The 13,543-nt window shown below is 40.4% G+C and overlaps 1 protein-coding gene across 5 annotated transcripts in view; it reads left to right on the plus strand.

The window, feature by feature from the left end:
* Window positions 1-13,543, plus strand: part of IPO11 (importin 11) — a 108,998-nt gene that overhangs the window by 16,295 nt on the left and 79,160 nt on the right. For all 5 annotated transcript variants that reach the window (XM_076362242.1, XM_076362246.1, XM_076362245.1 and 2 more), the window contains 2 exons: window positions 4,994-5,066; window positions 11,532-11,735. In XM_076362242.1, coding sequence (XP_076218357.1) covers window positions 4,994-5,066; window positions 11,532-11,735 — 277 coding nt within the window. The remainder of the gene's footprint in view (window positions 1-4,993; window positions 5,067-11,531; window positions 11,736-13,543) is intronic.

Here is a 13,543-nt window from a genome sequence, read left to right on the forward strand (position 1 = left end):
ATGCATGACAAAAAGTTCTCCAAAGAAGCTAAAAATCTAACCAGTATTCTCAAGCACCAAATCATTTAATTAAAAGTTACAAACAGTGCCACTATAATTTGTGATACCTACAGATCTATGTACTTCTCAGTGTCCTGTGTGAAGTTTTTTCTTTTTCCTTTAAAAAGTAGGTGTAATTTCAAAAAGGGTTTCAATTTTCCTTCACTGTTTTTAGGAGCTAAGAACTGAAGTGTTCAGTCAGTCTCTTAAATGCTAGTAATACGAATAGGTGGGACGTCACTGTCAGGTTGTGTAGGGTGTAAATTGGAATTCCGGGTCCAGTTTTTATGGATCATGTATCTAAGCTAGTTCAGAAAGTAAGGCATGATTTTCATTGTGTTCTTTGTTTGAGATAGTTTAATGTATTTTGCCTTACATTGTAAGCTTTTCTGAAGATCCACCAAAGGAGGGAAAAGTGATGAAATTCTGCATCTGTAGGACGTTTTAAATAGTGTAGTGCTCCTTCATTATTATGTAAAGCACTAGAGTTTTTGTATACGTGGATTAGTATACAATTGCGAAACATCTGCAAGTGTTCGGATTCTCTTTTATGCAAGAGGAAAATACCATCTTTTGCATGGAAGATGGCATATATCTTTAACATGTCTGGTTTAAGTGATGAGGTAATGCTGCTTACATTACTGGTACTTAGCAAGCATTATTTGAAGCAATTATCTATATTAAATTTCCAATATGAGTCCAGTTTTTCCCCATCTCTAATTTTTCTATCGCAAATTTAACACAATTGATGTATAAAATAAATTTAAAAAATTACTGGCTGCTGTTAAAGATTCCATGTGGTAAATATGTATTAAATTTCCACTCTATGTCCAATTTTTTCTCTATTTCTAATTGTTTTTCTAAATCTCTCATATGTGACATCTTGTCAGTAGTTTGCACTCACCCAGATCGCTTTTCTCTTAGCAGAGTATGTTAAGGGCATTTTGAGAAATGCTGCTTTTAAGCTGTAATTTCTCAGTTGATTGTTTTGTGAACCAATTGTGTTTTGGATACCATGATTTTTGAAGGTTTCATTGTACAGGCTGTATTTTTGTTGTCCTTGTAAAATTCTTGTCTTTCATCTCGTCTATCACATCAGGAGCTGTCCCACATCCATCCATGGTAACACCTAAAAGCTTGTTGTGATCACTCAGCCTTTTTGGTAGAGCAGATGTTGGATTTGGAGGTGACTGGTTTCTGCTGCCTCTTGAAGGAAAGGACTTATTTTATACCTGTGTTTTTCTCAGTGGGATGCTAACTCAGGTCTATCTGCTTTACTCAGCTGTTGATTTTCACAAAATCTAAGGAAAAAATCATACCATTGACGTTTCTGATCTTTGCCAAATGTAGCTGAAATTTGCCAGGTAGTTTGAAGAATTAAGAGAATTGGAGGAGGGTTCTTGCAGACAGGTGATATGTCCATATAGCGTTAATTCCTTAGTAAATCAGTACTAAAGATGGCTTCTTTTAGAACAATTTGTCTTGAATATTTATGGACTTGTGGAGAACTTTCCATCTCCAAGAACTTTCCCAATAGGTTAAAAGTCTTTGTTGTACAAGTGTGCTGAAGTTAGTTTCAGAGGAATCAAGCAGGACTAGCTTTACCCTTCTTCTGCTGAGCATTTGTGGTTTCTCAGCTGCTACTACTACAAAGCAGGAAAATGTTGAGATCGTGAATTGTTTGGACAGTACAGTAGTTGAGTGCTTCATTCTTCTAAAATATATAGCCCCAGAACAGTGAATACAAACATCTTTTTTTTTTTTTTAAGAAAAAGTGAGCCTTCTGAAATATTTTGCTTTTTGCATGTGTTCAGCGATACCGTTTGTCCTGTTCATGCTACTTAATTCTCCATGTGCCTTGGACTTAAAGCAGCATTTTCCAGTGAGAGCCATTTTAGAGATGGGCCTATGAATTTTCTCCCTCGTGCTTTCTCAGGCAGCTTTCCGGACTGGCGTGGAGAAGAGCCTAGGGTTGTCGTAGCCTCTTTTAAGGCACAGTTTGGCCTATTTTTTGAAATTGTTGTCAGCCTCCTCAAAAGGTGGTCTCACTTTATGATTTTGCACGTGGTTTTGGTTTCTTCAGAAATGGCTTTTCTTGAATTCTTGAATATTAAGAGTTCCTTTTCTTGAACATGTTTTTCATTTTACAGATAATTACTGTTAAATCCTGTCTTTTGTGGACTGTGTTCTCTGATTTGGTTACCGTGTTGGCAACTTATAATAACGCTTCTCAAGTCCATGTTTTCACTTGTTTGAATGATAACTATAAATAACTCTTCAGATTTGGATTTCTGGTTTATGAAATAGTAGGCTTTTTTAAAAAAAAAAACGCCAGAATAACTTTTTAAATATTTGGATACGTGTTTCCCCATACCACAAACACAGGAAAAGGTCAGAAACTTCGAAGCTGCAAATTGTGAAAGACTACAACATAAATACCTCGAAGTTCGTCTCTAGAAGAACTTGTTTCAATTTTTGATTTGGTGTAACTCAGTGCTAAAGGGAAACAACTTGTTGAACGATACACATTGTTCCCAACTTCTAGCCTGCCTTTAACTTCTGTATGGAGTTGTGGGCCCCTCTCACAACGTATTCGAGGCGGGTGGCGGTGCTGCTCTCTGTGGCTGCTGCAGGGGGTGAGCGTGTAGCGGGGAATCCGGTCCCCGGCAGATGTCACTGTCGTATTCTCTAAACGGGAGATGCCTCTGTCCGCTCTCTGCTGCACCGTTAGGCATCCTGTCGCATCGTGCAGTATACCACTTGCATCTGCATCCATTTCTTAGATGGGGTGTTTTTTTCATTACTCTCTGCCAACTTTGCCACATGTCATAAGCTTCTGTATTTGAGGCGTTCGTCCTCATGAGTCTATTTCTTTTCCTTCCTGTGTTTTGTTTGTAATGGTAAAAGCTGAATTACAGTGTTTTTATTTATAGTAACTAATGAATTGAATGCCTCCTGCTCTTGGAATATGCATATGATATGATTGATATAATCAAAATTATGAAAAATTAGTTAAGGCAAGGGGCCTCATGAGCTCACAAGCAAGGCAGATGAAATGATGTAGTAGAACAGTTTTTTTTCTTTACAAACCAGGTTTTAGGTGCTTTCTGTTATCCCTGAAAGTGAGTTATTGTGCAAGCTACATTTAATTGAGATTAGATTTCTTAATCGTGTTAGTAATAGCTTTCAAGTTTTAGAAACCACTTAGAGTATGCCTGTTTGTGTGGAAATTATATACTACATTTTTGTATTAAAAAAAGGACCACAAATTTATTTCCCTAAAATGTCGTCTAGTGGCTTTAGATTAATAACTGAAATTGTCCCCTGCGGAAAAACTTTTACTGTTGCAGAAATCTTTGTAAACTTTACCCAAAATGTTTTTAGGCATAATTTAATTTCACGTAAAAATATCTTAAAGCCTAAATCTTGATAAAAAGTCATTTAAATGTGGTGTTGTAAATTACCTTTTGCTGTAAATTACCTTTGAAAATAAGACTTAATGTGCAGTTCTGAATCACCAGTGAAACAATAAATTGCCCCCCTTGTATACTATACTTAAAATGGTAAATCTTTGGTTTAGGAAATAGTGAGTACTTGTTACATACAGAGGGGAAAACTCTAGAAAACTGGAATATTGTTGGAAATGTTTGATCTTAGGGTAAATCCTGCCTCTGTTTTTTATTATTTTGAGATGAATATTTAGTATTTGTCTAGATTAGTGTAAAAGCTGTGTTTTAGGGAACCTTAGGCATAATTTTAAATCTCGCTATATAAAACTAGTGGTTTAGTATCTGTGCCTGAGGTCAGACAACAGGAAGTGGTTGTGTTGGTGTGTTTCATCTTCTTAATTTGCAGACTTCCTTGAGATGTGATGATTGCATGCATGCTTCTAAATCGTTGCAACGTTAGGTGAAACAGTTTCATCTAAACAACCTTGTGTGATAACTTAAGTATTTTTATGTACAAGAAACAGCTTTCTAGGTGCTATCAGTAAACGAAAGGGGATTTTTTTTTTTTTTTTCCCCTGATTGTATAATCTATAAATACCAACAAAGTGTTTTGAAAAGCAGTTTGTTACGTTTCCTGCCTGGAACTTATGAGAAAATTACATGGGTCATATAAAGTCTGAAGTAGTATAGGGGTGATATGATACCGTAACTTGTAGTCTTAAACTGATAGAGGTCACTTAACAGGAAGCATGAAGGTAGAGTAAAGCTGCACTTGAATGAAAACTAACCTTTATGGCTTAGAATTTATCCTTCTTACTAGTTTCCCCTGCATTTTTGAAGACTATAACAACGTATTTTTCACTCAAAGGTATAATTTTCAAAGGATCCATATTTTTAAGTGTAGCTATGTGACTTGCTTGTAGAAAAGGATTTGTAGTAGAAAAGGATTATTGCTTTTGCAAAAAGAGCTGTCATCTGATACAATGATTGCCTTACACGGGGCAACTTTTTGTCATTATCCTTTAGTATACAGGGGCAAAGTCATGCTCAAGTCATCAATCCCCACAGTAATAACTATATAATAACTGTCTAATAACAATCAGTTTATAGTTTGTACAGTTTTCCCTTATTTTCATAATATATCTGGGTACTTTACTCTGTGAACTTTCTCTTTTGCCATTTGTGTTTACAAAGGTCACATCAAAACCTGAGGTTAAAAGGCCTCATAAAAATTTGTGTATTACACTGTTCCCTCTCTTCTTAAATATCTTTGAGATAGTGGAAAAACAAGGGGTGTTCTCTTGATAGTTTATCAAACTGAAATACATTAGTGTCAAGAAAACAGTGTATAAAAATAATCTTCATCCAGTCAAACACAGATGCACAAATGGAAGTGATCATCTAACTTCTGTGTCTAGTAATAGTGAGAAAATAATTCTAAGTATGAATTAATAGTTGTTTTTTATTGAAAATCAAATAATATTCTAATAAATCTATCCTGACAGTGCTCTTTCTGAAGAAGAAAAAACTACGTTGCGTGCTGGACTTATCACCAACTTTAATGAGCCAGTGAATCAGGTTAGTGGTGAATGATAATTACTCTACCTTGTATTGGTATATAATTTTGTTTCTGTCTTTAAAAAGTGTTCAGTAATAATAATAACATTGACAAGTTGCAATTTACATGTTGCCTTTCAGACAGATCTTTACGTTAAAGTGAGATCTTTTTCCACAGATCATAATTCATAGAATCATGGAATCATTTAGGTTGGAAATAACATGTTTTGTCTCTTTGGTTTGTTTTTTGTTGCAATGGCAGTTTATGTTGCCCCTCGCTGTTTATGCAACCATTTGGTGAAATGGTTCAGGGAATGGGTGTAGCTCAAAAATAACCTTTCCCTGAGTGATTTTTCTTTTTTCAGCTGTATCTGTTCTCTGGTCTGACTCCCAGTATAGCCATACAAGGAAGTGTGGTGGTGGTGTAGCAGGAATGAACTGTTGAGAATGCTGCTGCATAAACCCACCTAAGCAGCATTGATGTCACATGTCTAATCACAGCATTAATTAATTTAAATAGGCATAATAAAGCGTTGGTATGATAGTGTCTTGTATTACATAAAGTGACTAATTTTAAGCTACTGTTTTGATCAGAGTAAGGATTTATTGTTAAATTGAGTATAGAGCTAATGTTAGGGGCTCAGAATATGCATATGCTACATGAATCAGTCTTCCTTCTGCTAACTTATTCTTGCTCATCTAAGTATGAGAATCTGTAAGGAAGTATTTGCTAATATTTTAAGCTAGCTCTTAAAGAACTTTTTCAAGAAAATACAGAAATTATTTGCATAAGGTAAAGCTTAAAAAGAAAAGGTATAGCAAACAAACTTCTGTTCTGCAGACAGTTCAATTTCAACTTTTCAGGATTCCTCAATGGGATTAATGTTATTTGTAGGATTAGAGCAATGTATCAAAATCAGGGTACTTTAGTCTTTGTAGAAGACCGTTGTGCAGTGACAATTTTGACTAGAATTTAAAGTTTTTATTTGAAATGCACTTTATTAAAATGCAGGTTGACATAGAAAATATCTTCAAATTTGTAGTGCAGGTATAGTTTCAATGTAAAAAAAAAAAAAATGACCAAATATTGCTTGTTTCTTTATTTCAACCAAAAAGAACTATGAAGTATGTCATGTTGGACCATAAAGTGTGTGTCATTTATGCTACTACTAGGTAGTATAAAATTTATCAAATATTTAATTTTGAAGTGGTTGCATGATATTTGCATTTCTAAAAGCCTAATGGTAACTGCATTGTACGTAAAACAATTCAAAATTTTTATCAATAATTTTTCCATACCTCCATTAGTATTTAATCAGTTTGCCTGCTAAGACAATAGTATGGTATATTTTGTAGGTATAAATTCCACTGCTGATGAACAGTTCTGCAGTTCTGAGGCTATAGTTGCAGGCTAAGATTGGAACCTTTTTAACTGACATTTTAAAGACTAGCGGCTTTATGCATTTATTTGTGTGTCCCTATGATGTTTTTGGGATGTAGTCTTTTAAGATGCGGAGGATTTTATAGAATCATAGAATCATTGAGGTTGGAAAAGACCTCTAAGATCATCGAGTCCAACCGTCAACCCAACACCACCATGCCCACTAAACCATGTCCCTAAGTGCCTCATCTACTCGTCTTTTAAATACCTCCAGGGATGGGGAATCCACCACTTCCCTGGGCAGCCTGGTCCAATGTTTAACCACTCTTTCAGTAAAGACATTTTTCCTCACATCCAATCTAAACCTCCCCTGCCGCAACTTGAGGCCATTTCCTCTCGTCCTATCGCTAGTTACTTGGGAGAAGAGACCGACCCCCACCTCGCTACATCCTCCTTTCAGGTAGTTGTAGAGGGCGATGAGGTCTCCCCTCAGCCTCCTTTTCTCCAGGCTAAACAGTCCCAGTTCCCTCAGCCGCTCCTCATAAGACTTGTTCTCCAGACCCCTCACCAGCCTCGTTGCCCTTCTCTGGACACGCTCCAGCACCTCAACGTCCTTCTTGTAGTGAGGGGCCCAAAACTGAACACAGTATTCGAGGTGCGGCCTCACCAGTGCCGAGTACAGGGGCACGATCGCTTCCCTGCTCCTGCTGGCCACACTGTTTCTGATACAGGCCAGGATGCCATTGGCCTTCTTGGCCGCCTGGGTGCACTGCCGGCTCATGTTCAGCCGGCTATCGACCAACACCCCCAGGTCCTTCTCTGCTGGGCAGCTTTCCAGCCACTCTTCCCCAAGCCTGTAGCGCTGCATGGGGTTGTTGTGGCCGAAGTGCAGGACCCGGCACTTGGCCTTGTTGAACCTCATACAGTTGGCCTGGGCCCATCGATCCAGCCTGTCCAGGTCCCTCTGCAGAGCCTTCCTACCCTCGAGCAGATCAACACTCCCGCCCAACTGGGTGTCGTCTGCAAACTTCCTGAGGGTGCACTCAATCCCCTCATCCAGATCATCAATAAAGATATTGAACAAGACCGGCCCCAAAACTGAGCCCTGGGGAACACCGCTCGTGACCGGCCGCCAACTGGATGTAACTCCATTCACCACAACTCTCTGGGCCCGGCCGTCCAGCCAGTTTTTGACCCAGCGCAGAGTCCACCTGTCTAAGCCGTGAGCCGCCAGGTTCTCAAGGAGAATGCTGTGGGAAACGGTGTCAAAGGCCTTACTGAAGTCCAGGTAGACCACATCCACAGCCTTTCCCTCATCCACTAGGCGGGTCACCTGGTCGTAGAAGGAGATCAGGTTGGTCAAGCAGGACCTGCCTTTCATGAATCTGTGCTGGCTGGGCCTGATCCCCTGGTTGTCCTGCTCATGCCTTGTGAGCGCCCTCAAGATGAACCGCTCCATAATCTTCCCCGGCACCGAGGTCAGGCTGACAGGCCTGTAGTTCCCCGGATCCTCCTTCCGGCCCTTCTTGTGGATGGGCGTCACATTGGCAAGCCTCCAGTCATCCGGGACCTCGCCCGTTAACCAGGACTGCTGATAAATGATGGAGAGCGGCTTGGCGAGCTCCTCCGCCAGCTCCCTCAGCACTCTCGGGTGGATCCCATCCGACCCCATAGACTTGTGAGCGTCCAGGTGGCGTAGCAGGTCACTGACTGCTTCCTCTTGGATTATGGGGGATTCATCCTGCTCGCCGTCCCTGTCTTCCAGCTCGGGGGGCCGAGTACCCTGAGGATAACTGGTCTGCCTGTTAAAGACTGAGGCAAAGAAGGCATTGAGTACCTCAGCCTTTTCCTCATCCTCGGTGACAATGTTCCCCCCTGCATCCAATAAAGGATGGAGATTCTCCTTGGCTCTCTTCTTGTCATTAATATATTTGTAAAAACTTTTTTTTTTGTCTTTAACGACAGCGGCCAGATTGCGTTCTAGCTGGGCTTTTGCCTTTCTCATTTCTTCTCTGCACGACCTAACGAGATCCCTGTACTCCTCTTGAGTCGCCTGCCCCTTCTTCCACAAGTGGTAAACTCTCCTTTTTTTCCTGAGTCCCAGCAAGAGCTCCCCGTTCAGCCAGGCCGGTCGTCTTCCCCGCCCATTCTTCTTACGGCGTACAGGGACAGCCTGCTCCTGCACTTTTAAGACTTCCTTCTTGAAGAATGTCCAGCCTTCCTGGACCCCTTTGCCCTTCAGGACCGTCTCCCAAGGGACTCTCTCAACCAGCGTCCTGAACAGGCCAAAGTCCGCCCTCCGGAAGTCCGTGGTTGTGGTTTTGCTGCCCCCCCTCCTTATTTCACCAAGAAGCGAGAATTCTATCATTTCATGGTCGCTAAGCCCAAGACGGCCTCCGACCACCACATCTCCCACCAGTCCTTCTCTGTTTGTAAACAGCAGGTCAAGCGAGGCACGTCCCCTGGTAGGCTCACTTACCAGCTGTGTCAGGAAGTTGTCTTCCACACACTCCAGGAACCTCCTAGACTGTTTCCTCTCTGCCGTGTTGTACTTCCAGCAGACGTCTGGGAAGTTGAAGTCCCCCATGAGAGCAAGGGCTAGTGATTGAGAGACTTCTGCCAGCCGCTTGTAGAACACTTCATCCGCCCCTTCATCCTGGCTGGGTGGTCTATAACAGACTCCCAGCAGGATATCTGCCTCGTTGGCCTTCCCCCTCATCCTTACCCATAGACACTCGACCGTATCATCATCACAATCGTTGAGCTCTATACAGTCAAAACACTCCCTAACATACAGGGCCACCCCACCGCCTCTCCTTCCTCGCCTGTCCCTTCTGAAGAGTCTATAGCCATCCATTGCAGCACTCCAATTGTGGGAGTCACCCCACCATGTTTCTGTGAAGGCGACTAAGTCATATCTCTCCCGCTGCACAATGGCTTCCAGCTCCTCCTGTTTGCCGCCCATGCTGTGTGCATTGGTGTAGATGCACTTGAGCTGGGCTATCGATTTCGCCCCCGGCATCGGCACGCCACCCCTCGGCTTATCTCTAGCGAGCCTGGTTTTATCCCCTTCCCCCTTCGAACCTAGTTTAAAGCCCTCTCAATGAGCCCTGCCAATTCATGAGCCATGATCCTTTTTCCCTTGTGAGACAGCTGGACTCCGTCTGTCACCAGCAGGCCCGGTGCCGTGTAAACCTCCCCATGATCAAAAAACCCATTTTTTTGTTCTATTTTATGGCAGCAGCCAGCTCCTAAATTATTGCCCAAACAATTGTTGTGATATTGAAGTATGTTTACAGAGTCCATCTCCCCTTCTTTCTCCCTTGTTCCCCAATCTGTGTTGTACATACCTTGAGGTTTCCTTTCAGAGACACGTTTCATTTAGTCCCCAGTCTGCTTGATATGCCTGAGCTTTGATATCTTGTGCTCGTGATGAGTGCTCTTTTCCAGTCACAGATACTTCATGACACAGTTGCTATCTGCTTGTGCTTTCTACATCATTGGAGGTAGAAAAATTATGACCCTTGTATGTATAAAAAGAAAAGAAACAACCCCAAAATATAAGAACTAGACATAGTATTGAGACTTGATGATACGAGCTGACTTCCAGAGGAGGGGGAGAAGAAAAACAGAACATACCATATGTTGGGAGTATAATTTCCATGCCCTCTGAAGATATTTACCACATGGAGGGAACAGAGGAACAAAATACTCCTTGAAATGTATGACAGCAGATTTTTTTTCACTTAAAAAGCCAGTCCTCAAGGAAAAAGTACTTGTGGCATCCCTGGAGAGTTTGCTTCTTGTATCACATATGGAGAAGAGTTTATTTGCTCCCTCCTGCCAATCAACATCACTTGATCCGAAAATAAGTAAGACTCCCAGCTCTTCCTTGCAAACGTTGATGTCAGTTTTCTGAAGCAACTCTTCTCCCTAAGCAAGTGGGTAGGAATGAATATTGTGGGAAGTTTTGTGGGGTGGTCAGCCTTCAGGTGAAACAGCTAAGGAAGCATAAAGGAGGGTGTGGCTATTCCCTCTTATGCCTGCGAGTTGCTTAGATTCCTTTTGATAGTGTAAGAAGGTGACTTCCCTAGGCTGGAAGTGTGGTGGTAGTTGTAAGGGTATGTTGAAGGTGGGAGCGTCTGCTTCATTAATCCAATCAAGGACCTTTTCAATGCAAACAGGATAAGAACAAGGAAACAAGAACATGAAGTTTTTGGATATTTGAGGTGGGGTTATGAGGTACTATACAAAATTTATTAAGGAATGTTTAGGGGAAGGGAGTTGTGGAGCAGCAAAGTGGGGAATAGGCAGAAAGAGGGTATAAAAAGGGCCAGTCGTGTAAACCGTGGCTAGTCAGTACCCGTGTCTGAACAAACCCGGTGCTTAATCACCACTGTCTGTCCTGTCTTCTGATTGAATCTCTTAACTATCTTTCTGTGTAATCTCACTCTCTTCATCGTGTGTGCGTGCTGCAAGGAGTAGGTGCCAGCTACTGGCAAGACTGGTGTGAGTGGGTTTTGGTGCCAGCAACCAGATGGTTGGGTTGGTGTAGGTGCTCCTGGCCTGTGGTGTGAGGGTCTGGAGCAAGTGAGAGTCTCAGCTTCAGCCACTGGGATGGGACCGCGGCTTACAGGCACATGTGCCCTGGGGGAGGCAACATCTCTGTCTAAAAGCTAAAACTCAGCTATAGCAGAAATAAGGGTAATATGTATTCAGCAGTCTATGTTTGTTTGTAGAAAGCGATAGAAAAGATCACTAAGTAAAAAGTGGTTCCCAAATATCTTTTTCTTCATTTATGTGATTTCTAGAACAAATAAATTTAGTGGTCTTTATGTAAAATTTAAACAAGGTAGCCAGCTTAGCATTTTATGTAAATAGTTACCATAAACATAAAATAGAAGACTTTTTTTTTCCCCTCCACATTTATTTGCATTCAGCAAACTTAAAAATAGTTTGAGAAAAAAACACACAAAAATCTAGCAATCCATACTAGGTTTTTTTGATTCAGGTTTTATTTGGCTGTTAATTTCTGCATTGCACATTTCCTAAATGATCTTTGAATTTGTGGTATTTGTGTTTCGTTTTGTTTTGCTTTTTTGCAGATAGCAACTCAGATCTCTGTACTGATTGCTAAAGTTGCCAGGGTGGACTGCCCAAGGCAATGGCCAGAACTTATACCCACTCTTCTAGAATCTGTGAAGGTCCAGGATGATCTTCGACAACACAGAGCGCTACTTACCTTTTATCATGTTACAAAGACCCTGGCATCCAAACGGCTTGCTGCAGATAGGAAGCTTTTCTATGATGTAAGTAAGTGATGCAATGTTGTAGAGCATGCAAACCATGTATTGTACTACATGCTTGCCACTTCCCGTGGTTAGCTGGCAGTGCATTAATGGCAGGTATGGTGACTTTAGTGTCTGCTTTTGAAACAGAAGTGCTCTTACTTTGGTGGGTGTATGTACAGTATGAAATAACTGGAAGTCAGTTTCTAGGTGAGATGTTTTTGAGATCTTTAATAATTTTGCATACAGCTTGAGTGTTATTATAATAACTTGGGTTAAGAAGCAGAGCTTCATCTACAGAACAATATCTGCGTATCAGCCTTATGTTACCATGCTGTACAGCAGATCTTATTATATATGAGTTTGCAGTGTTGTTGGAATTGTGCTCTGGTTTCGTAATTCAATATAGTCTTTAAAATTAAATACTGGTTTTTAGGCTTCCATATGACAGTATTTTTGGCTTTTATTGCCAGTGGGAATGTGTTTGGGGGTTTTCCAGATCAGCTTTCCCAGGTTAATTAAAAGGCAAGATGTGAATGCAAATGCCAAATCTTGTCTCATGCAGCTTACATTCTGCACTGTAAGAATCCACTGCTTAGAACACAGATTTACCTTTGGCTGTCGGCCGTTGCATCTCCAATCCCGTTTGGAGTTAGGCAATGATGTAGTACAGTTAACTGAATTTATTGAGTTAAACGTCTTTTACATTAAACAATTTGAATTTTCAAAATTTTATTTTATTCCTCCATTTTAAGGAAAAGATAATACTGCAGATAATGAAGACTATTTCTGAAGGTTTACTATTTATCTATGTAGAAAAAATTTTCTGGCTGTGTAATCATTAAGGTGTGAAATTTTAATCGTCAGGAGCCTGAGGAACTGAAGGCTGGCTTTTGGAATAGGACAGGACTGAATCGATGATATGCTATGAGATATGTGTGTAGAGGAACAGTGTTTTTCTCTCTGCCATGTATAGGTATGGATGAATATAATCTCTGTATAGGAAATATTTCTTAGTATGTTGAAATTTACTAGGCCGTTATACATGATCTGGATAATCAAACAATACAGGTTTTGGTATATTCAGAGATACTAATTCCAAAGCAATAAAGAGTGAGCGAGATAATGACTTCTTTTCTAGAGCTCTCCTAAATCCATATGTTGCTTATACAGCCTGGTTACGCAGCTGAAAATACTGTTAATGCTCAAGGATATAGCAAAAAAAATCAAAACCCAATCCCGAAGCCCCACCTTCATAAAACAGCCAAATCCATACCATCTTATTAGAGGGACAGAAAGGAATTTATAGGTCGTAAGGCCCAGTATTTGTTGATAAAGTTGTCATGTCCAACAGTACATTTGCTGTATTTCCACCATCTCACCAGGTTCAAAAAGAGCTCAGTTACCTTCAGTCATTTCTGTGTTTCCAAGAAACTCATTAAGTTTGTATGAACCTTTTTCTTTATGGAATGCCATTTTTCCAGCATGGTATTCTTTTTAATATTCTTTTATTTGTAGAGTGAAAGAACTTCAGATATGCAAAGAAAAGGCTTATAACAATTTTTTTAGATTTCTAAGGCAGTTCTTGTCAAAAACGTCATTGAAATTTCATTTTAATAAGCATACTCATTAAGCAGGCTTTTTATGCTTAAATGTTGATTTTTAACTTGTGGATATGTTCAGTATCCAAAGTTCCTCTATCATCTGATTTGACGTGAATGAAAAATTTCAGTGCATCCAGTTTCATTGTGTTGGGAGCACTGTGTATGTTCACAGTTTTTTGAACTTTAGGTGAGAAAAGGTGATTTTCTGAGCATCTGGCACTATAG

Source organism: Aptenodytes patagonicus, chromosome Z (genome assembly GCF_965638725.1).
Source record: "Aptenodytes patagonicus chromosome Z, bAptPat1.pri.cur, whole genome shotgun sequence".
NCBI lineage: Eukaryota > Metazoa > Chordata > Aves > Sphenisciformes > Spheniscidae > Aptenodytes > Aptenodytes patagonicus.